Source organism: Malus sylvestris, chromosome 13 (genome assembly GCF_916048215.2).
Source record: "Malus sylvestris chromosome 13, drMalSylv7.2, whole genome shotgun sequence".
In the NCBI taxonomy this organism is placed as follows: domain Eukaryota; kingdom Viridiplantae; phylum Streptophyta; class Magnoliopsida; order Rosales; family Rosaceae; genus Malus; species Malus sylvestris.
In genome coordinates this window covers 15,051,162-15,076,135 of record NC_062272.1, presented here as the reverse complement: position 1 = coordinate 15,076,135, position 24,974 = coordinate 15,051,162, and the positions used below count along the sequence as shown (strand labels likewise).

Below are 24,974 nucleotides of genomic sequence, written 5' to 3'. Positions count from 1 at the left end.
TTCATGAAACCTGAAGATTAAGAGAAAGGACTAATCGAGCATCCACAAATGCTCTTATGCTATGAAGCATTTATGATTGCTTTGTGGTTAATCTACCGGAATTGTTCTCACTTTACCCTTTCTCATTGTACTATTTTCCTTCTACGAGGAAAGGGATACATAATCTACTCCCTAGAGCTACAGACTGAGACTTCCACTGATTCTATACAATTACCTCTTCACAGTTCAACATCAATTCGTTTTCATATTTTTGCAAAGCAAACCGCTCCTCGGACATTATAATGTTGGTAACGGAGCATTTCTTGTCTGAAACGGTTTCCTACCTGTTCTTCCAGCTCGATGAAGATAATCAACAGCAGTTCTTGGCAGATCAAAGTTGTATATATGAGTAGTGTCTGGCAGGTCAACCCCTCTGGCTGCTATATCCGTTGAAACAAGGAGATAACTTCCACGTTGTCAGATTTCCTTAAGTTAAGTTAATAGAATACAGATACATCACAAGATATCAACTCGAAAATGGCATACCAAAGACCAAGCGTATATTGTCGTAGAATTGGAAATTTTGGATGTTTTCAAGAGGTACTTCGGAATCTTGAAAACAGAAAATTCATTCCTGTTGAGCATTTCCGTTAGAACTAATATTACTTTCGAGGAATTGAACAATGATTTACTGAGTCAGACCAGAAGAGAAAACCATATAACTTATAGATAGAGAAGCAGCTCGTGAATTGAAATTCATGTCTTCTTCCAAAAGGAGGATGTCTGAATATCCCTTGTACCAAGCCTTCAAGAAATCAATTAATAGTGTTGTTGATGGAGCATTTCCAGCCTTCCATGACTTCTCAGACTAACCAAATAGATAAGAAATATATAGTAGATCATCTTCAACCGAAAGAACAATGTTTAGCCCCCGTTCAAATTATAGCCCTACAAGAATTTTTTTTATTGAACAGTATCAGGCCCCTCAATAATTTATTATTTTAAGTTTGTTCTTTAATTTATTGGTTAATTGAATTAAACTACCATATTAAAATAAGGTTTCCGGACATATTTTGAGTGTGACTTGTTCCTAAATGAATAAGCTTCTGGATTTCTTATCCTTATATAATCTCAATAATTTTTAGGATAGGATTTCGAATGACACGTGTGGCTAAAGTGAGTAACTCTCAATATATCTTATCTTTATGTAATCTTATAATTTTTTAGATAGGATTTTGATTGCCACGTGTCGAGATGTAATTGGTTATACAAATTTTAGATAGGATTATTATCTACGTGACACTTCTTATCTTCAGCTTCCAATGTTAATAAATTGGCTAGATATTGGGGTAGAATTCACACCTTCATCTTTGCCCTCTCCAATATCTCTTGTTATTGACTAAAATTTCTTATTTCAATTCAAGTTTGCAATGAATTCCAACTGGGGGTTCTCATCCAATTCTAAACTGGAAGATAAATGGGCTGAGTGGAGACGAGAAGATGAGGAGTCCGACGAAGAAGACGAAGCATGGCGCAACACAACATTTATGGTAGCAATGGCTGGGGCCATGGCATGTGAGGAAACTCAATAACAATCTCAATTGGGTGGCTTTGTTGTTGGTCACTCTTACAAACCACGAAAAAGAGAGATCCGCATGAAACTTTGATGAACAACTACTTCAACTCCAACACGGTGTACCCAGAAGAGGATTTCAGACGTCGCTTCTGAATGGTGCGTCATGTCTTTGAGTGTTTGCTTCATGATGTCTAACATGTCAATCCATACTTTCGGAAAAAGATTGATAGAGCAAGCTATTCTGGTTTCTTACCTCATAAAAAGGTTACTATTGCATTTCGAATATTGGCCTATGCCTCTCCAGCTAATGCGATGGATGAAACATATGGTATGTCTGAGTCTACATGCCTTGATAATCTTGCACAATATTGTCACACAATTTGTTCAGATTTACAAAAAGGAGTACCTTCATGAACCAAATCAAGCAGATCTTGCTCGGCTCATTCGCAAAGTTGAAAAACGTGGCTTTCCGGACATGATAGGGTTATTAGATTGTATGCATTGGCAGTGGAAGAGCTGTTCTACCGGATGGTAAAGAGGATTTAGTGGAAGATCGAGAAAGCTAACTATTGTTTTAGAAGCGGTTACCTCGTTTGACATATGAATCTGACATGCTTTCTTTGGAGTCACAGGATCCCAAACATTATAGTACTCGGGCGTTCACCCATCTTTAATGACCCGACGAAGGGTAAATCACCTCAACAGGCGTCAGTACAATATGGGGTATTACCTAGCAAATGGCATTTACCCAGAGTGTGGGACACTTGTCCAAACAATTGCAAACCTTGTGGATGACACCGAAAGGTGGTTTACCTTACACCAAGAGGCGTACCGGAAAGATGTTGAGAGAGCTTTCGGTATTCTACAAGCATAGTGAAAAATCATTAAGAAACTGGCAAGAAGGTGGAGTCAAGGTAAACTAAACTCCATCAAGATGTCGTGCATCATATTACACAACATGATTGTGGAGGATGAGCGAGACGACTATATTGATGGAGAGTATGATGACGACCAAGATGATCCAAATAAGTCAAGAAGGGCTAGTGCGATAATATATGATGGGCCTAATTTGAAATGAATACATGAGGCGTCATAGGATGATACGTTCGCGTACCACAAACAAGTACCTACAACAGGATCTTGTTGCACATCTTTGGGATAAAAAAACAATGGAGTAGGCATAATAAACCAAATGTTGTTTAAGTTCTAATAACTTTCCCAAGTATTACTAAGGTGGAGGTTATGTTGTTATTTGTTAAATGTTGTTTAAGTTTCAATAACTCCCCCAAGTAGTACTTAAATATTAAAGACTACAATTGAAACTTAAATGTTGTTTAAATTTAATGCAAGCATTTTCTTGCATTAAATAAAAGGCAAGACATCACATTTCATCCACTAGCTTCTCTAGATAAATGTTCCCAAAGTCAAAAAGCAAGCCTACTCTTGCTTTTCTTTTGGGACCAGGATCCTCTCCTGAGCAGATGGAGAGGATCCTCCTGACCAGGCCCATCGGGCCGTTCATTTTTTATCCAACGGCTACAAACAGGGGGCCTCTCTAAAAGTTATAATAATTATAACCGTTGGATAAAAAATGAACGGCCCGATGAGCCTGGTCAGGAGGATCCTCTCCATCTGCTCAGGAGAGGATCCTTATCCTTTCTTTTGTAGCACTCCACATGGTCTGCATCTTCAAACAACATGCTTGTTGATGTGAAAGGAAAACATTTTGTGAAAGTTTTCCATTACTTGTTAAAACGCTGATAGAAATTACTGATACAGAAAAATCTTGTATTTTGTTTCATGTTGTTAAAGTTTCATTACTTGTTTAAGTTTCAATTTAAAGACCATAACAACTTAAATATTAAAGAGTACAACTTAAATATTAAAACTACAATTTAAATTTAAAGACTACAACTTAAATATTAAAGACTACAACAACTAATTATAATAATGATCTTTATCCGCCTTTGTAGGAGTATAGTCGGATGTTGTAAACAACTCCCGTCGGGCCATAATTTCTCTCCTTTTCCTATCAAAATATGCCGTACTCATTGAAGTATAATTCATACTGTCCATTTCCATGCTCTTATCATCTATCTCTTCTTATATTTGTTTTGCCCGTTCTTCGTGTCTACCCTTCCTTTCTTCAGCGGTAATGGCATTTTGATCCGCCATTAATCGCAACGAGGATGCCATTTCCTCTTGAAAAGTTAACTCCTCATTTTCCTTGAACTTTTTCTTCAATTTTTTAGCCTTGTTTCGTGTCATAGCCTTAGGTATGGAAGATTGACCCGAAGACGGATTTTCTAGCCTTAATTTTTTTTTCAATGATAGGGGAAGCTTCTTCATCCCCAACTGTATTTGAGGACACATTTCCGAATACCGGTGTATGACCAAATATTTCTTGAGGTGGAGCTTGAAATAACACCCACCCTTTACAAATTTCCTAACAACCTTGATGAGTAAAGGGTTTTTTCATGTCATTCATTTACAATTGCTCCGCTTGGCATTCCTAGAAAATGTAATTACAAATATTACAGACTTAAATTTTATTTTAGTTTTTTGCTGATTTGCCGCATGCTATTAATTTTCATTAATTCCATCCAAATTTTTGTTAAATGGAAGCATGTGCACAATATGTGAGGGTAGTTCAAACGCTTCATTCTTTAAAATAATTGAAAACCTTAAATTTCTAAAATGTAAAAATATGCAAATATGTGTGATTCTATAGTTTTTGTGTCTGAAGGGCTAGCGAAGTGACGCTTTGGTCCTCAAAGGAGAGTCAGGTGGTGTGCACGTGATAAGATTTAACGTTAATTTCGATTTTTGGAGGAAGTGGAGGGAGAAAATAGTGGCAAACTCAAACTGAGAATAACGGACCCTTTTACGCAAAATGTCTTGTGCACTGCGTTTTAAGACAGTTGGATCAAATACGGCGGCTGAGATTAGATTGATATTAAAGAAGTTGCACGTTGAAACATAACGTAACACCAAAAGTGGCAGACCATACCCAACATCAATTTTCAAAAAAAGAAAAAAAAGATACATTATAAAACAAAGTTAGAGTATCATGACCGTGATCATGTCAACCATCACTATCACCCTCGCAAGTCATAACCATGGACACCACCACCTCCACGGTCTCATTATTGCAGCCAACACCACCGCCACAATCTCACCTTGACTACACCACATGCACCTCGTCGCCACCACCACCTCAGCAATTTCACTGTTGCGGCCACCTTCATTACCACCACCACGTCTCACCACATTCTCCACCTATTACCCTGATCATGGCCACTACCACCTTCACTATTTACCCTCACTCTTACCACCACTCCAACCACCATTGCTACCAACACCAGTCTCTAGTGGCAAATGCCCCGAACTTCGGTGAACGTTCATGGATACCTTGGTTGCTGACCCTCCGAACTTCGGTGAATGTCCATGGATACCTTGGATGCTGCCCTTTTGAAGATTAGAGTTGGCTTCATACATGCCCTCTAACATCATCATTTTTGGACAAACATATTAATGGGATGCAATGATATCAAACATTATTAGTGTGTTCAAGATAAGTTTGTTTATTTTTTAAGCATTTATATGAGAGCAGTCTTGGAACATGTTAGTTACCCTCGCAAATGAAGCATTAACAAATGTGCAGTATACATTTCCAAATAACTTCAAGCCTAACAAGACTCGATGAAATGGCGATATGCATGCTATTTTTGGTAAAAAAAATTTGCGCGTTGCAAGCACTATTCTTACTGACCCCCCTAATATTATTTCCTGGATCTGCCACTGCCACTCTCATCTCAACCACCATCACTGCCACCAATAGCACCATTACTACCAACACACAAGTTTATATTTTTATGACATTATAAGTATTGGTACCATATGCGTTTTCAAAGTTTTTATTCTCAAAACTCATTCTAAGATATTAAACTAGCAAAAGAAATCATAAAAATGTAAAATTTTATTTGCCCTTTTCGTTTTACACAACAGTTGTTTAAAAATTGTTTTGCATTAAGTTACCGAACACGCCCTTAATTTCTCTAAAACTTTTATTTTGATGTCTCGCAAATTAAGAACACAACTTTACTTTAATTTGATAAGAAAATTCAAGAATAAATTACGGCCATGCAACTATTCAATTCTTGGCTTTCAAAAATCGGGCTAGTTGGCTTTCTTTGGCCAGCCCGCTAACCATTTGGCTAATTTATGGCCCAGTGGGTCCCAATTTTTTTTGCCCCAATCCTATATGAAGATGAGTTTTGTGTCAAAACGGGCTATGTTTTGGCCTATAACCCTTTGGCCAGCTCAATTGGGGATGGCCAAACATGATGTCATCTTGACGCCAGCTAGAAACGACTAGTTGACGTCATGTAACCGTTGGAATTAAAAAAAAAGATGAAATTTAAACTCTAATTTTTTTTTAATAAATACCTAAGCCATTTCTCGCATCATTTTCATCTTATACCATTTTATTTCAACTCTTCACATTCTATTCTCTTACCTCTCCAATAATCTTTCTTTTAATTTTTTCAATAATTGTCAAATGACCACATCTTCAACCAAAAGAAAGGTTTGGATCCGAAAAGAAGATGGAAACTCTTTGCAAGGCTTATAGATGAGTTTCGGAAGATAGTGTCAATGGTATTTCTCAAACAAATGAAGGAATCAGACTCGTACATCCAAAAAGTACTATGAGTTCTACAAAGGCATCACTCCACTGAACCCCAGAAACCATGAGAGTTGTTCTTCACAATGGAAAAAACATCTTCATCCAAGGTTGAATAAATGACATCAAGACATGATAACGGCCGAAATGAGACATGAAAGCAGAGCCAATCTATACGACAAAGTAAGTATTGTCACAAGTTTTTTAAATATTAGTTTCATAAATTAATTTTTGTAATTATATTTTCTAGGAACGCCAAGCGGAGCAATTGTATATGGATGACATGAAATAACCCTTTACTCATCAAGGTTGTTGGAAAATTTGTAAAAAGTGGATGTTATTTCAAAATTCACCTCAAGAAAGATTTGGTCCTACGTCAGTGTTCGGAAATGTTTCCTCAAATACAATTGGGGATGAATAAGTATCTCCTATCATTGAAGAAACAAGACTAGAAAATCCGTCTCCAGGTCAATCTTCCATACCTAAGGCTATGAGATGAAACAAGGCTAGACAATTAAGGAAAAGGGCATGGAAAATGAAGAGTTAACCTTTCGAGAGGAAATGGTCTCCTCAATGCGATTAATGGCAGAGCAAAATGTCATTGTCGCGGAAGAAATGAAGCGTAGACATAAAGAACGGGCAAAACAAATACAAGAAGAGATGGATGATAAGAACATGGAAATGGATAGTATGAATTATACTCCAATGAGTAAGGCATATTTTGATAGGAAAAAAAGGAAAATTATGGCCCGACAGGAGTTGTTTACAACATCCGACTATACTCCTACAATGACAGATGAAGATCATTATTATAATCATTTGTTGTAGCCTTTAAATTTAAGTTGTTGTAGTTTTTAAATTTAAGTTGTTGAAGTCTTTAATATTTAAGTTGTATAGTCTTTAAATTGAAAATGAAATAAAATACAAGATTTTTCTGTGTCAGTAATTTCTATTAGCGTTTTAACAAGTAATGAAAAACTCTCACAAAATGTTTTCCCTTCACATGTTGTTTGAAGATGTAGACTGTTGATGCACAAAACCGGAGGTCTTGGAACAACGTAAATCCGACCGTGAATCTGCAAGAAATGTAAATAACACAAGATGTATCGTGGTTCACCCCAAGGTTTAGGCTACGTCCACACTGATTATATTTCTCTGAGAGTATTTGTGAGGGAGAGAGTGTGAGAGCTTTGCTCTAGATAGGAGAGGCTTAGGGATTGTGAGGGTGAAGAGGCCCTTTTATAGAATAAGGGCTCCTCCCCTAATTACATATTTGCCCCTTCCTTTATTACATAATTACATTTGAGTTCCCCAAATATTTATACGAGGTCTAAATACGGAGGCCCTAAATATGGTATAAACAGTAGTCCTCCAAGTCTTCAGTCAAGAGAGTCTTTTGGCTGGAGACTTGAAATTCAGTCCATGTGTGGGCTGAAGTAACTAGATGTTGTCTAGGACTGATACTCAGTATGAGGTGGTGCCTAATCCGAAATGATGCTCAACCAGAAGTAGCACATGTTGTGAGGCTGCTCTGCTTGTGGCTTATGTTGCCTTGGTTGGCTCGGCTTGTGGCGTTGGAAGTGAGGGAGTCCCTTTTATAGAATAAAAGCTCGGTCCTTAATACATAAATGATGGGCTAGAGTCGATGCTCGTAGCGAGACGGTTGCTCGGCGATGCTCTCTAATGATGGTGAATGAGTCCCTTTTATAAAATAAGGGCTTGCTCCTCAATACATGAATGATGGGCTATGAGTGATGCTCGCAGTGAGACGGTTGCTCAGCTGGCGGCGTTGCTCTCTAATAAAGGTGAGGGAGTCCCTTTTATAGAATAAGGGCTCGCTCCTCAATATATAAGTGATGGGCTAGGAGTAATGCTCGCGGTGAGGCGGTTGCTCAGCTAGCGACGTTGCTCTCTAATGAAGGTGAGGAAGTCCCTTGTATAAAATAAGGGCTCGCTCATCAGTACATAAATAATAGGTGCTCTCTAATGAAAGTGAAGGAGTCCTTTTTATAGAATAAGGGCTCGCTCCTTAATACATAAATAATGGGCTAAGTCCCCCAAGTATTTTTCATGAGGCCCAGTTGAGGCCCAATATATGGTACATAATGTAGTCCCCCAAGTCTTCAGTCAATAGAGTCTGTTGGCTGGAGACTTAAAATTGAATCCATGTATGGGCCGAAGTGGCGGTTGTTCAGAGGTGGTATTTGTATACCCTGCATTGAAGCTTTATAGGTGAAGCTTTGCAAATGAAGCTTTGAAGCTAGAGCTCTGTAAATGAAGCTTTTGAAGCTGATTGTCATGAGTGATGCTCATGAATGTTTATGTTGATTGACATGAGTGATGCTTATGGATGTTGTCATGAGTGATGCTCATGAATATTGACATGAGTGATGCTCATGAATGTTGACATGAATGATGATCATGAATGTTTATGTATGATTGTCATGAGTGATGCTCATGAATGTTTATGTATGAATGACATGAGTAATGCTCATGTATAATTTGGAGTACTGGGCGTACTTTTGATCACCTGGTTGATGGCATGAAGGAGAGTACGGGTTGTACATTTCATCACCTGGTTGGTGACATGAATGGCTAGTTGCCAAATGATATTAGAGTACGGGTTGTACATTTCATCACCTGATTGGTGGCATGAATGGCTAGTTGCCAAATGATATTGGAGTACGGGTTGCACATTTCATCACCTGGTTGGTGGTAATAGCGGCATGTTGCCGAATAATTTTGGAGTACTGGGCGTACTTTAGGTCACCTGGTTGGTGATAATAGATGCAGGTTGCCGAATAATTGTGGAATACTGGACGTACTTTTGGTCACCTGGTTGGTGCTATTTTGGGCTTATGGGCTTCGCCATCCACAACATGCCAGCCCATTTATTTTGGGCTTTGCCGTTTTTTTTTTTTTTGGTTACCCTCTGATGGGGTTTATACAGATATCTCAGAAAGATACGAAAAATAAAATACATCATTCAAAAATAAGAAAAGTAAATCACATCTTTCTGGTGGGATGTTTATTCCTTGCTTTTGCAGTGTCCCTATGTGCCTCCCTTTCTGGTTTTTCTCGGTTTTTTTCTGCTTTGCTTTTGCTTTTGCTTTTGTTTTCTTTTTCGACAAGCTGATGGATGGATTGCTCCACAACTATCCTTTGGGGGAGGCTGTAGCTTTTGATAAAGAAGTTTTTTTTTTCTTTTCCTGCACGTTCTAGCCTTCCCCGAGGTCATTTTTCCAGCAGGTGGCATACATCTTCTTTTCTCTTTTCTCTTTTCTCTTTTTCTTTTTTCTGCTGTCTGAAAACCAGCTGGTGTACTCTAGCCCCAAGAGTGCCTGGACTGGAGCAGGAAGATACTGAGTTCTTGACTCAGACACGACTCCGAGTTAGCGCTCCCCACCATGTGATCATAATTCGCCATCATGTACATTACCTCCTGACGTGACTCCGCCTCTGACTCAAGCGTGAACCCAGCAGGCGTTACCCTCGGCTCCGACCGTCACCGACTGCATCAACTTCAGCATCAATTTCACCTTTTCACTTGCTTTTCTTCTCGCCGCGAACCCGAATTTACGGCCGTTGCAATGAACGGTCCAAATGGGGACGGTCAGAAACGGTCTGACTCGTTGCACTCGAGGGTCACGCGGACGATCCCTAATTGCATCTCATTGACGAGCTGGTGGGTCGAGATCGAGAGCTCGAGGAGGAGGGTGGGTTTGGTGGAGCGGCGGTCGTGGTGGATGCAAACCATACGTGGTCGCGGCGGTAGTCGAAGATTATGCCGATGACTATGGATTTCGAGGGGCGGGGCTGCTGAGGCAAAACCACCGAGACGCGTCGTTTTTGGGGGGTGGGCGAGGTGGAAGATTGAGAATCTTGGTCCTGGGGATCTAGGGCTTTGGTAGCGGTGGCATTGATGTCGTCCAGGTCGTGGCGCAAGAAGGTGCTGAGGCTGCCATTGGCGTCGATGCCCTAATACGTTTGGCAGCATGCTCGGTTGACACAGCATCACCCTTGAAGAAACCCTTAAGATCCACCAATGGTTTATTGAGCTCCTCAAGAGCAGCAACCAAGTGTCGTTCAGGCCAAATGAAACCAGTGAGGACATGGGATTGTTTTTGCAAATATGATGAGTCAATGAAATGAGCAATACCTCCCTTTTGGATATGGGTATTGGTTTCCTGATGGTTTTCAAGCTTTGATGGAGAGGACAAGAGAACTGAGGCACTCGAATCCATAGTTTCGTATTGTAGGACACGAACAATTTTCTTTTTCTGTGTCTCTAGGTTTTGCAGATTCACGGTAGAGGTGAAAAAATGAAGGAGAACCGACATAACTTTTCGATTCCCACAGATGGCGCCAAATGTTGATGCACGACTCCAGAGGTCTTGGAACAACGTAAATCCGACCGTGAATCTGCAAGTAATGTAAATAACACAAGATGTATCGTGGTTCACCCCAAGGTTTTGGCTACGTCCACATTGATTATATTTCTTTGAGAGTATTTGTGAGGGAGAGAGTGTGAGAGCTTTGTTCTAGATAAGAGAAGCTTAGGGATTGTGAGGGTGAAGATGCCCTTTTATAAAATAAGGGCTCCTCCCCTAATTACATGTTTACCCCTTCCTTTATTACATAATTACATTTGAGTCCCCCGAGTATTTATACGAGGTCTAAATATGGTATAAACATAGACCATGTGGAGTGGTATAAAAGAAAAGCATGTCGAGAGATCACCTTTCGACGGGCTGCATTGAAAGATGTAGACCATATGGAGTGCTACAAAAGAAAAGCAAGAGTCCGCTTGCTTTTTTTACTTTGGAAGCATTTACCTAGAAAAGCTAGTGGATGAAAGGTGATGTCTTGACTTTTATTTAATGCAAGAAAATGTTTGCATTAAACTTAAACAATATTTAAGTTTCAATTGTAGTCTTTAATATTTAAGTACTGCTTGGGGGAGTTATTGAAACTTAAACAACATTTAACAAATACTAACATAATTTCCACCTTAGTATTACTTAGGGGAGTTATTGAAACATAAACAACATTTGGTTCATTACGCCTACTCCATTGTTCTTTTGGCTCAAAGATGTGCAACAAGATCCTGTTGTAAGTATTTGTTTGTGATACGCGAGCGTATGATCCTATGACGCCTTATGTATTCATTTAAAGATACGTTAGTTGTTCTTGCATACAGAGGCAAATTAGGCCCATCATATATTCTCACATGAGCCCTTCTTGTCCTATTTGGATCATATTAGTCGTCATCAAACTTTTCATCAATATAGTCATCTTGCTCATCCTCCACAATTATGTTGTGTAATATAATGCACGACATCATGATGAAGTTTAATTTATCTTGACTCCACCCTCTTATTGGTTCTTTAATGATTTTCCATCAAGCTTATAGAATACCAAAATATCTCTCAACATCTTTCCGGTACGCCGCTTGTTGTAAGGTAAACCACTTTTCGGTGCCATCCACAGGGTTTGCAATTGCTTGGACAAGTATCACCCATTTTAGGTAGATGTCATCTGCTAGGTAATATCACATATTGTTGACGCTTGTTGAGGTGATTCACCATTCGTCAGGTTATTAAAGAGGGGTGAATGTATGAGTACTGTAATGTCATTTTGGGATCCTGGGACTCCAAAGAAAGCATGTCAAATCCCTGTGGCAACCGCCTCTAACACAATAGTTGGCTTTCTTGATCTTCTGCTAAATCCTCATTGCCATATGGTGGGATAGCTTTTCCATTGCCAATGCATGCAATTTAATGACTATATCATGCCCAAAAAACCACATTCTTCAGCTTTGCAAATGAGCCGAGCAAGATCTGCTTGATACGAAGGTACTTCTTTTTGAAAATTTGAACAATTGTGTGACAAAATTGAGCAAGATTATCAAGACATGTAGACTCAAACATACCATATGTATCATCGCTCGCATCAGTTGGGGAGGTATTGGCCAGCATTCGAAGTGCAACAATAACCTTTTGGTGAGGTGAGAAACCAAAGCGACATGCTCTATCAATCTTCTGCCGAAAGTATAGATTGACATGGTAGACATCATGATGCAAACACTTGAAGACATGACACCTCATCCAGAAGCAATGTCTGATATCCTCTTATGGTTACATTGTGTTTGAATTGAAATAGTTGTTCATCAGAGTCTCATGTGCGATCTATCTTTTTCATGGTTCGTAAGAGCGACAAACAACAGACCACCCCATTGAGATTGTTCTTGAATTTCCTCACACGCCATGGCCCCAGCCATTACTGCCATAAATGTTGTATTGCGCCATGCTTCGTCTTCTTCATCGAACTTCTCATCTTCTCGTCTTTGCTCCGCCCATTTATCTTCCAATTCGAAATTGAATGAAAACCCCAGTTAGAATGCGAAGAGAACCCAAAGTTGGAATTCATTGTAAACTTGAATTGAAATAACAAATTTTAGACAATGACAAGAGATATTGGAGAGGACAAAGATGAATGTGTATGAATTCTACCCCAATATCTAGCCAATTTATTAACATTGGAAGTTGAAGATAAAAAGTATGACGTATATAAGAATCCTATCTAAAATTTGCATAACCAATTACTTCTCGACACGTGGCACTCAAAATTCTATCAAAAAATTTATTAAGATTACATAAAGATAAGAAATATGGAGAGTTACTCAATTTAGCGACACGTGTTACTCAAAATCCTATCCGAAAAGTTATTGAAATTATGTAAAGACAAGAAATCCGCAAGCTTATTCATTTAGCAACAAGTGACACTCAAAATATGTTCGGAAACCTTATTTTAATATCGTAGTTTAATTTAATTAACCAATAAATTAAAGAACAAACTTAAAATAATAAATTATTGAGGGGTTATTTTTTAGCCCCCTTCGGTTTGAGATGGTATACAAATATGGCATGACACTTTTCATTAAAAAAAAATTTCTTGAAGATCTATAGTCTGAACAAGGGCTAAACATAGCCCTTTCGGTTGGAGATGGCCTACCGTTAGACACATTTGGGCTTTCAAAAATTGGGCTGGCTTGCTGTCTTTCTTATTCCAGCTCGTTAGCCATTTGGTTGATTTATGGCCCAATGAGTCCCAAATTTTTTGGCCTAGCCCTCTATTGGAGATGAGTTTTGTGTCAAAACGAGCCACGTTTTGGCCTATGGCCCTTTGGCCGGCTTAGTTGGAGATTACCTTAATAGAATGGATAGCCCACCTATATCATTCAGAATATAAACTTAAAATTAAATCAACAATTACGGATTATAAGCTTTAAAATTTTAGATATATCTCTAGCACTTGCGTATGAACCACGCCTAAGTGGCATCTTCATTAGAGGTTTACCTTCTGGGTAAACCATTAATAAAATTATGAGTAATACTTAAGTTCAAATCGGAGTTATGCCCAGCTGCAGGACAATACCATATGATTACTTCAACATGAAAACAAAATCACAAAGAGGGATATGTGATGAAAACCTGCTCTCCAACAAAAATAATTGAAGACTGCGGTGCATCAGACTGTATTAAGGACAGCAAGGCTTTGTTCCTTCTGTTTTTACGGCATATCTGTTAAGTATTAACAGAATTAGCATATTCGAAATCAGATCATTATGAACAAAGACATCTCTTATGTAATGTGACTGAAGACAATTGTTGAAAAAAGTACTGAAAAAGTAGATGTATAACATGACTACATGATTCAATGACAAGTAAACCAGAAAGAAGGATGGAGTCGGCTGCATAATTAAGAATTTTCTTACAACAAATCTATGCTGTAAAAACATAACGGCATAGGCTAAAATGGATTGACATGGACATGAATTGCATCATTCTGTAAAACACATACATACTATTAGGACACATGAAACTAGGGAGCATTGTATGAAACCCGTATAAAGGTGACATGAAACTAGGGAACTAGAACTACATCAGCAAACCTTGGTCCATTTCTGTTGTATACATTCATGTAAAAATCGTCTGTGCTAAGGGATGGAAGCACTAGCAAAAACAGTCTGTCGGGTATTGATTGAAGAGTAGGATGTCAAAAGTTTTCAAAGAGAAGTAACTTGTTTGGAACTGAGCATGAAATCAACCTAACCAAACAGTGAATATAAGACGTTAGTTCATTATTCTCAGATAAACCTGATTAACCTTTTGGACAATATATCACTCTACTCATAAAAGTCTCATCTGCCACACAAAACTAGCTAAATGAGTAATTAAACCCCAAATTGCATTCCAAATTACCTCATCAATTACCAGCACTAGCATCGATTCAAGCTTAATCATCTGTTTCTCAAGCATTTGGACAAACTCCCAATGGTTGCCACCACAATAGTATGGGGCTTCGCCTGAAATAGCATTGATGCACCGATTAAACCACATCATTCAAATACAATATCTCTTCGTAACAGCATACAACTACAGAAACCTAAGTCATAGAAAACATGTAAAACAAAATGAACAATATAAACTAAAATGCAGCACTTTTAACCAACTCTTGTGCCTGGTCAACATTCCTCCATCTAAAAACGCCATAACAGTACACAATTTCTGCTCCAATTCAACTTCCTTAGGCTTTGCGGCCAACATCCGAGCAACCTTCGTAACCTTGCACATAAAATACGCATATATTCATCATCTTGAACTCACTTACGCAAAATAAGCATAATTTACTCCATATAAAGTGCAAATGCAATGCAGCCATTTTTAATCAGTGCAAGAGAATCGAACACCGAAAGTCTTACTTGCATCCCAAGTTCCCCAGTATGGACCACAACGAGAGCTTGAACAGCCGATCTCCGAGTGTTCACAGCAGAAAATATCAAAAGCAGGTACGTCAGCGTCTTCCTAAAACCTGTCTAATTACCAAAAATCACATAACAAGATTCAAACTTTGGCTACAAAACACACTTACGGCACCAAAATTTTGACCTGCGCGTGGAGTATGCAGTCGCAGCCAAAAAATAGAGTCGGCAGAGCTTGCCGCTATACGGGTGTCGGCGCGACGAACCCTAGTTCTTCCATTATGTAGAGCATGTGGTTGGCACGTGGGATTGGCAGATTTAGCAGACAGTGAGGGGTTCTTGTTCGGATTCAGCATCGGTGGCGACAAGGGTAGTGTTGAGAATGGCCTGTAATGGACGACAACTGGATACAACGCCGTTGAAGGAGAAGAGCCTAAGGTTAGGGTTTAGTGAGGGAAAGGGAAAATGGGCATGGCGGGGATTCCGAGTTGGCAGTAGGAGTGGAAGATGGAGGAGCTGAGTAGCTGAAAGTGTAGCCATTGACAGAGAAACATTGAGCCTTGTAGAGGGAAGATAATGTATATAAGCGGAAAAACGATACGGTGTCGTATTCGTGTCCGTTTTCTTTTAATTTTGTAATAAATAATAGAAAATTAGAGTGAGAAGCGAAATGGTCAGGGAGAAACACGTCAGCTTGAAGGAGTATGGTTGGAGCAGAGGGAAAGAGATCCTCTCCGGATTTCTTCCACTAAGGCTACTGAATAGAGATCTTGCTGGTTGGAGTTGTTGGACGGTCAATCCAATGACGAGTCATCCCTCATTAAGCTTTAATCAAATCTAACATCATTGGCCTATTCCAATAGGCCCTTCCACTTTACCACATGTTGTAATCATTTTCACGCACCTTTCAGAATGTGGAGATACACAAACTTTCTTACTTGTAAAACAACAAACAACTTAAGGACCAATGAGGTGATGGTTAAAGGTTCTTCGACACTTAAGTTAGTAAGTAATATTTGAGATTCAAAGACTAGACAAAATAATAAGTGTACGATAATTAAGTTACTAGAGATGAACTCTAAATGAGTATTTATACCAGTCAAGAAATAGTTTTTTTACGATAATACGTATTAAACTATGAGAATCCCTGAGATGTCTAGAGTAGATAGTGCATCCTCTTAGGACTATGATTACTTGCAGCGCACGCTAATCTTTAGATTGTAGGAATTTCAAGAATATAGGGAAATTGAATGATTCCATACCGGATCAGGTTTTCGTACCTTGCGAAACAAACATGGTCAATCTCAACGAAATCGATGGACTTCGTCCACTACTTTGCAACAAAATGATGGCCGCATCGTTGATCCGTATGTGCAACATTGTGATGAAAGTTGTTGAGTCAATGATCAAACTTCCAAAGTAGTTGTATTTTAATCAGCCTTACACCGACCCTAAAATATCATGATCTCACACAATATTTCTTCCAAAGTCCTTTTTATTTTGGAAAATCTCATTTTTTTATCACTAAAAACTACCATGTCGTTGAAGAATCAAGATCAGTACTACACTAATTAATGGATCATCTTAAAAAGAAAAACCAAAGTTAGGATAATGGAGGGTTTTTTTTCCCCATCAAATGTTATTTTTTTTTTTTTTTTTTTTTTTTTGGAGAGAAATACGATATTTTGATATTCATTGCAAACAAAGCAATACAAGGACAAATTGACAACAAACTAAGGGTAGTGTGCATATTGGGCCTCGATAAAACCTTGTCGAAGAACCTAGTCTAGGAAAAAGAGTGTCTCGCACAACGAAAGGAACTATCCCCAAATGTCAATACATAAACAAATTAAAAGAAATCCCTAAGCAAATCATGGGAATCTTCCACCCACCAAACATGTAGCGTATAACCATTGATGTGATGTGAGCGTCAACCTGTGGCAAAGCATGCGACCATGGCTTAAATAGTCCTTTCCACATGTTGCAAAACTAGCTTGAACAACCAGCTGAAAATATCTCCAACAACTTAGGGGTAACTCGACGCCAAACAACGTATACAATCTTCAGACATGCACTCTCCTAGAGAACCTAAGGAGACCTAGGAACCCTATAGAGCAATTTTCCTAGGAATACCAGGACTAAACAATGAAAACTAAATTAAACTAAAATTACAAAAACTCGCCCGAAGCGAAACAAAGGGAAAGAAACCAAGAAGGGAACCACAATCTGGCACACCCAGCTAGGGCTGGAAAAAAATCCCAAAAATCCCAAACCAAACCGAAAGTTTTGTTATGGGATTTGGTTTTGCATTTCATTTTTTCGGTATTCCCATACCGAACCAAAATATATATATATATATATTATTTTTTAATTATAAGAAAATTATTTGAACCATTCACTGTTTTAGATTTAATATGTGTCGTTGATTTGTTTTAGGTCAGATCCATTTCACAGTTCCGTTCCATTTCCATCCATCTAACTCCAAGCATAGCACAACCTAGCCCCTAGGCGTCCTTCACCGACCCCTCATCTCTCATCTGTCTGTGTCGAATTCTGGCCAACCACTGGCCCACCACCACACCACACAACCTTCCTTCACCACACAGCCACCGCTCCCTCTCACAATCTCTCTCTCGGGCGATTTTCTCTCGCGATCTCTCTCACCACCACACCGAGTCCGAGTCTCACTCTCACCCCAAATTAGGTAATTAATTTAGTGTTTTGAAATCTAATTTCTGTTGGTAGATTCTGCTTTGAAGTTTTCAAATGGTTTTAAGATTTAATTTTTGGTTTTGTTATTCCGTAAACTGACTATTTTTGTTTTCTTGTTTGATTTTATTAAAAGGTTATCTTAATTCTAGCTCCATATCTTTTGTTGGTGCTTTGATCTCTTTATTGCTCATATCTTCCTTCATGTTGCATCTTTATTATTGCTCATATCTTCTTTCATGTTTGAGGGTTCCTTTGCATATGGATTGGGATATTAGTTTTGCTACAAGGTCCTCTATTCTTTGTTGATCGCTATTGAAACGTACACACATAAAAAGGATGGGTGAATCGAGATCACTCAGTTTCAATTCTTTTTTGTTAACATCGTAACATTTTAGACAAAAGTGAATAGAAATTTTTTCATGAAAGGATTAGTTGAGCGAGCAACATCCTTGAAATTGACGAATATGTGAGAATCCCATTGAGTTACTGCTAGTGACCAAATGTAGATGTTATGCAAATGGATGGGAATGGCATTTACAGTAAAACGTTTAGATCCTCGTCCTCGTTTAAACATTAAGCTTAATGATAATGATTTGTAGATTTACTTGTTTATCACAGATTTGTGCACAGATAGGCAGTGGGCAGTGGGCAGATTGGTTATATACTATGAAAGTATGAAACTACGTCAAATTGGGATTATTGTGGTAGTGGGTAGATTGGTTATATATTAGCAGCATGCATGCATATGAAACCATTTCGGGATTCAAATGGGCATTATTGTGGCAGTGGGCAGATTGTTACTTTGGTTATATATTAGCAGCATGCATGCATATGAAACTATGTCAAATTGGGTCCAAAAGCCCAAAACCATTTTGGGATTCCCGATTTGTCCCGAAATCCCGAAAATTGGTTTGGGATTGATATTGAAATTGGAAATCCCAAAAATTTCGGTTTGGGAATCGGGACAAGGGTTTCGGTATGAGATCCCATACCGAACCACCCCTACACCCAGCCAGTGGGATACCGGCATCCACACACCAAAACCAAACAGTAACACCGATTCGGACCTAAAAACAAGGAGACACATGAGGGTAAGGTATGGATCTGAAGGTTGGGCGGGAGGGAGAACACGAGATGGGAGGAGGAAGGTGGAGGGCTGAACACGGGATGGCTAGGAGAGAAAGAGAGGAAGGCTAGGAGAAGAAGGAGATGAGGGACTGGTTGCCCACCGACCCCCAGCCTTAGCTAGAGGCCAACGGCGGAGGCTAGGGTTTTTGAGGGGAGACAACAGAGAGGACTAGTTTTTTCTTCTCATTTTCACTAGTAATTGCCTATATAAGAAAGTTGAAGTGTGAAATTGTCATTTCCTCCCCCACACTACTTTTGGTTAAGTTAATTTTACTTATAAACACTTATTAGAAATATGAGCTACAATTATTATGCCGAACATCACTTTGTTGTAAGAACCCACCTTTTAAGCACTTTTAAATAAGGTGTATGATATCCACACACTGTATTTTACTTCTCACACACCTTTTTAATTTTCGACCGTCAGATCGAATGAATTGAAAAAGATCAACGGACATAAATTATCAAGGGGTGTGTGAGAAGTGAAATGTGGTGTGTAGATAGCACATCCCTTAAATAATTATACTGAACATCACTTTCAATTGTAAGAACGCGTTTTTAGTTATTTCCACTAGACAATAAGACTTGTTTGGTTTTTTGGTAAGAAAATTGCGAAGTTAGTGGGTTGCTAGAAAACTTGACTTGACTTTGCCATTGCCAGCAATAAACCAAAACCAAATGACCAAATGAAAAAGAAAAAAAATGTAAGAACTAGATAATATTGAGACTGGTTATATTTTTAGGAAAACTAAAAAAAATGATTTAAAATTTTTGAGTTTTGACAATAATGACAAAATAAAAAATGAAATAACTAGTATTATAATTAATTTTTTTAATATTAAAATGTAATTTTTTGTTAAAATAAATAATGTCCGGAAATTTTTCGTTAAATTTCCATATATTTTTCTCATCAATCAAGCATCTGATTCCATCGAACCAAAGCGTGTGAATCGGTGTTTTGCTTTGCTGCTGCGTTTTGTGATCCTCTTTTCCTCTCTCTCCTCCCTAAAATTCCTTACTTTGACCCTTTACTCTTTCATTCCCCCCCCCCCCCCCCCCCAACAAGACTTTTCTAGGGTTCCCTCTCCTCTTCCTCCTCACACCATTCACCCCCACCTCCTCCATAAACCTCTCTCCCCCTCCGCATTGCTAAAAAATGGCGTCTTTCGCTCCCTCTTCTTCTCTTAACCCAAAACCAGTCTCAGCTGCGCCTTCGTCCTCCCCGGATCTTCTCGACGACTCCAACGAAGACTCCTGCAGCATCTGCCTCGAGCCCTTCAACTGCGACGACCCAGCAACTGTATGATCCTTGAAAGCCTGAAAAGCCTGTGTATTTTTGTAGAACTCAGTGTTTTGTGCTTACCCAACTGACAGTCTTTACTGGGTCAGTCTTGTAATACTGATTGGGATTTTGAATTTAAGATCGCTTTCGGTGGTCTGATTATAGTGCTTGCTTTTGCGATTTCTGATTGTGTGATTCTTTTTGGTAGCTGAAATAAACTGTGATCTATTTGTCAATTAGGATAATTTGTTTTATTTTAGCCGAATTTTTGGGGTTCTTTCGGTTGCTGAGAAACATGGTTGATGGAAAAACAATCTGTAATCTTGTGTTTGATTTGATGTATATTGTTATCATAAAGCATGATGATTCGGTGAAGTATATTCTTTATTAACAATCTTTCGGATTGTTTGGTGGGATGTAATAGAGATGAACGAGCGAGAATGCACAGTGATGATTGTGATCATGCTAAAGTTATTTCACGAAAACTAGTTATCTTGTATTTGTTGTTGTACCAAATCACTGTAGCACAGAATGGATACTAGATATCTTGTATATGTTCTTTGTCTGCAAGTATTTCACTCGTAGATTTAGACGTTTATCTGAGTGTTTAACCCTTAGAATTTCTTCTTGTTTCAGATAACCAGCTGCAAACACGAATATCATCTTCACTGTATATTAGAATGGTAACCCCACTTTACGTTATATATAGGTTAATGTCTTAATTATATCCATCCTCCTTGGTCTACCCATGAAAATTTGTAATTTGCTGTTTCTAATTGAGACTGGTTTTTTCTTATTGATCTTGATATTCTTTTAGGTCACAAAGAAGTAAAGAATGCCCAATTTGTTGGCAGTTATTTTCCCTGAAGGATCCTGCTTGGTATGTAACTTTCTCTAACTCATGCATGTGATACTTCTTGATTTCTTTCTGTTATGTTTCAATGAAATTTTTATTTTTTGGCGTAGCCAAGGGCTTCTAACTGCTATACAAAATGAGAGGAACTCAAGGTCAAGAAAAACATCTTCCATGGCACCCCAAACTTATCATTCATCTGAGGACTTTGATGTTGAGCACGTGAGTTTTTATAACAAATTTGGTAATACTTAATTTTTCTTGCTGAGAACGGCTTTCATTGACAGCCAACTTGAACTTTTCAGGAATCTTTCTCAGATGACTCCGATTTGGATGAGCGCATCATGCAGCATCTTGCTGCTGCTTCTAGCAGAGCTCGTTATGCTCGCAGAAGGGAAAGACAGAGATCATCTGGGCTAGGTCCTTCCCATGTTTTTGTTTTTTCCAATCATGAAAATGTGCCTGGTTTCCAGCAAACATACCCAATTTCTCCAGAAGATTCGCCAACTTCTCAAAGACCATCAGTTATTCAATCTCCACCATCTTTTATCTGCAGTACTGCTGCCAATAGTGATATCCCTTACAAACCAAGGTATGCAACTAAGGCCAAAAGTTATTCCCTAATGTGGATGCACTTTAAATTTTATTTTATTCTAGTACATACACAAGAAGTGGATATATGTTCCAACTCATGGATGCAAAATGAATATTTTGCAAAAAGTTACTGCTTGTGCTGGTCACCTGGAATGTAGTTTGCAATATAATATGAAGTGCATAGATAGAAGGTGTTATCTCGTGGCACATGAATATGATTTAAGCTTGTTTTGTCATCTTTGTTGTCTATAGTATTCATCTCTTCTTTTTATCTTCCGGTGGCTTACCATTTCCTGGTCATTCCAGAGTGCTTTATGGCCGACCATCACCTGATGGTCCACACAGACCAAGCCCATCCGAGACTATCAATTTGCCTGATTCTATCAAATCCACGTTGTCTGCTGCCTCAGCAAGGTAGAAATTATACTGCTGTACTTCACTTTGAAGTTGATGTTGACTCCTTTCTTATACTCATATTTGAAAATTGTGAAAGATACAAAGAGTCAATCTCAAGAAGCACTCGAGGCTTTAAGGAAAAGCTACTTGCTCGTAACAACTCAGTCAAGGAGCTGAGCAAAGGAGTTCAACGTGAGATGAATGCAGGAATTGCTGGTGTTGCAAGAATGTTTGAGCGCTTCGACCTTACTCCAAAGAAACCTGGAGTCCCTACTCCTGTTTCTGGCCCTAGCGGAGGAGGGACTTCAAACTTATCCTTCAAGGGAAAAGGTGTGCTAGAGACTGTTATTGTTCATTCTTGTAATAATAATGGGAGAGTTGGTGATGAAAGTTCAGATGCACCCTCTCGTGTCAAAGCTGCTACGGCAGACCGAGTTGAAGTTTCTTCTGCACAGGTTCTATAAATTTACATTTTTGACCATTTTTTTTTTATTGATTGATTGTTGCTAGATAATATTGAAATCTGAAACCATTTTTTTCAAAATATAGAACCAAGAACAACATTTTGATACAAAGAAGCCTTCTCAAATGTGCATTATCATTTCATTTGCCCAACTTTATTTCCGTTTGTATTACATGTGAAGCAACACCTAACGTATACCTGCTTTTCTTGCAGAGCGGACACTGATGCCATACGGAGTTTGGATTTGGCTCAACTCCTAATGGTTTGTGTTTTAACCTCCAAAGTGCACGGCCTGTGTTTTAACTGTCAAGCATTAGACACCTCAGCAAGTGACGTTATGCGAAGAGCCAAACCGCTGGTTGGTTTTGCGTCCTGCTCGTTGCCTATTTATGCAACATAGAAACCGCAGTTGATGAGTTATTTCTCCTGACCTGCACATTTTCCTTTCCTTTGTTGCTTCGTATTAAGTGGATTCTGGTGGGAATTCCTAATATATATAGCAGTTGTCGCAACTGCTTGAACTTATTTTATAACATACATGTCCTGCGAGTTTTGTTTTCATTCGTCCTGGAAGCTATCAATAAAATTATTTAATTAAAAACTAATGATTTCAAACCAAAACGGGGGAATGTGATTGCAAAATATGGTTGGATTCTTGGGTAAAATATGAACTGGGAAACAAAGCTAACGGCGGGACATGCCCCAGTCGTAAAGACATAACACGCGAAAACTTCAAACTAGCTGAGATATATCATGCCGAAACTCGGGCTTCTTCATAACCTTATTCACAAACCAAACTCAACAGAACTCGATTATTAAGGATGCAGATGGATGACATGTCTCATCATATAGATCAAGCACTGTGTAAATTGTCATAAAAACGAAGAGCTCTAGATCTGTCCCAAAATTACATCCCCGCCAGAAACCTTGAAGTCTGATGGGACTTCCTCCACATTTAGAGTTTTCACCTTCCCGTCGACCACATAAGCTGACCATCTGCATCAAGAGACCAAAAACACTCAATTTCAAAGCACAAAAACAAATACAACTGATGGTTATTACCTTTGAGAGCGGTGTCCAAGCAAAGCACCACTGAGATCTTTATCCAATTCCAAGCTTTTGTGGAAGCTGCCATCGAAGTCCCCATAGAACTCAATCTATTTAACCAAATTTCAAATAAGTAAACTGATGATGCGATAATTTACATTGAATCAATATAGCACTGTTGCTAAACTTTGAAGGAATTGCCAGATGCGGTTTGTACCATGTACAAGTGAAAAGAGTAATCCAACTTAAACTACTTGAGACTAACAAAGAAATTAAAAATTCACAATTATAAAAACCTCGATTGTTCTCCAAGTAAGTTAGCCTCGAGACTGACTCATGAACTCTTATAAGCTCGCCACTTAGACAAGGAATGCAACTAGCTACAATTTGGAATTTGATTTTAGGATTGAAGATTCAGACATCCATCTATCTACTTTTGATTCAATTGAAGTCATTAAGAGCAGCGTAACCTGAAAACGTACTTATTTCGAAAAACAAAAGGGCAGTACTCAATATAAAGAGAAAACTTACAGCTTCTTTGGCTTCAAGGTTGTTTGCCCAGCCCTTCATAACATATGGATCATTCACAGCTACACAAATCACAGAGTCAACCCCTTTAGCCTTAAACTTATCAATTTGGTTCTTGTAACTAGGCACGTGTTGCGCAGAACAAACACCAGTGAAGGCACCCTGACATATCGAAAACAAAATAACCACATAAATTCCTCTACTAGAAACTCACAAGATTCAAAAGTTCAGTGCTTTTGATTCATAATTTACTCATTTTTTCAGTGTTTTACTGACCCTAAATTTGGCATTTCTCACTAACATATATCTAATTACATCAAACGTATGATATAAACAGAGAGATTAACTTACAGGGAGTCCAAAGATGACGACTTTCTTGCCCTGAAACACAATTTTCACAAAATATTGAGCCTCCAGAATCTTGAAATTTTACTGAAACCAGAAAGCTAATAGAAAAATTAAATAACTGAAAAATAAAACCTTGAAAATGTCTTTGAGAGGAGTGGTGGCGAAGTTGGAGGAGACACCTTCGTCCCAGGTGCGAGCTTTCTGGAGGGAAACATTGGGTGCGGCGGAGACTAAGTCGGTCCCGACTGCAGCCGCCGCGTAGGCTCTTGATTGAACTCCGATTTGGAAGCCTCTGACCACTGATTTCATTGCGGAGAAGCTCGTTCGCTTCAGAAGTGTGGACGCCATTGCTGAGTGCTGAGCAGCTGAGTCGACTCACTCGATTCGTTTCGCTTTGTTGGTAAGTTGTTCCCCAATTGGAGGAAGGTGGCGATTGTAACGACCTATCAGAGGAGAGAGCCCTAAGATAACGGTCTGGATGGTTCTACTCACTTGGGCTGGGAGTCACGTCTGGAACATTCATGGGCCGAAATGCGAAACAACGTCGTTTTGGAGTTTCCAAAAAAATTATAAAAAAAAACAACGTCGTTTTGGTCTTCGCAATGGGCATCTCATTTTCT

General features: G+C 38.8%; 2 protein-coding genes and 1 pseudogene across 2 annotated transcripts; 1 reads left to right on the top strand and 2 right to left on the bottom strand.

Annotated features, from left to right (window-relative positions):
- Positions 1-51: 51 nt before the first annotated feature.
- On the bottom strand, positions 52-15,817 carry LOC126597243 (DEAD-box ATP-dependent RNA helicase 58, chloroplastic-like; annotated as a pseudogene).
- Positions 15,818-19,879: 4,062 nt separating this feature from the next.
- On the top strand, positions 19,880-22,992 carry LOC126596567 (E3 ubiquitin-protein ligase RHF1A-like). Its single transcript, XM_050263197.1, has 8 exons — positions 19,880-20,143; positions 20,762-20,808; positions 20,943-21,005; positions 21,092-21,200; positions 21,284-21,570; positions 21,879-21,986; positions 22,066-22,423; positions 22,645-22,992. Exons 1-8 carry the CDS (start codon positions 20,000-20,002, stop codon positions 22,654-22,656), a joined length of 1,128 nt encoding a protein of 375 aa, XP_050119154.1. The 5' UTR covers positions 19,880-19,999; the 3' UTR covers positions 22,657-22,992.
- A 188-nt stretch (positions 22,993-23,180) lies between these two features.
- LOC126596568 (peroxiredoxin-2F, mitochondrial-like) lies at positions 23,181-24,820 on the bottom strand. Its single transcript, XM_050263198.1, has 5 exons — positions 24,487-24,820; positions 24,358-24,387; positions 24,010-24,168; positions 23,494-23,588; positions 23,181-23,427 (listed from the first exon to the last, which is right to left on the bottom strand). Exons 1-5 carry the CDS (start codon positions 24,700-24,702, stop codon positions 23,322-23,324), a joined length of 606 nt encoding a protein of 201 aa, XP_050119155.1. The 5' UTR covers positions 24,703-24,820; the 3' UTR covers positions 23,181-23,321.
- Between the last annotated feature and the right edge of the window lie 154 nt (positions 24,821-24,974).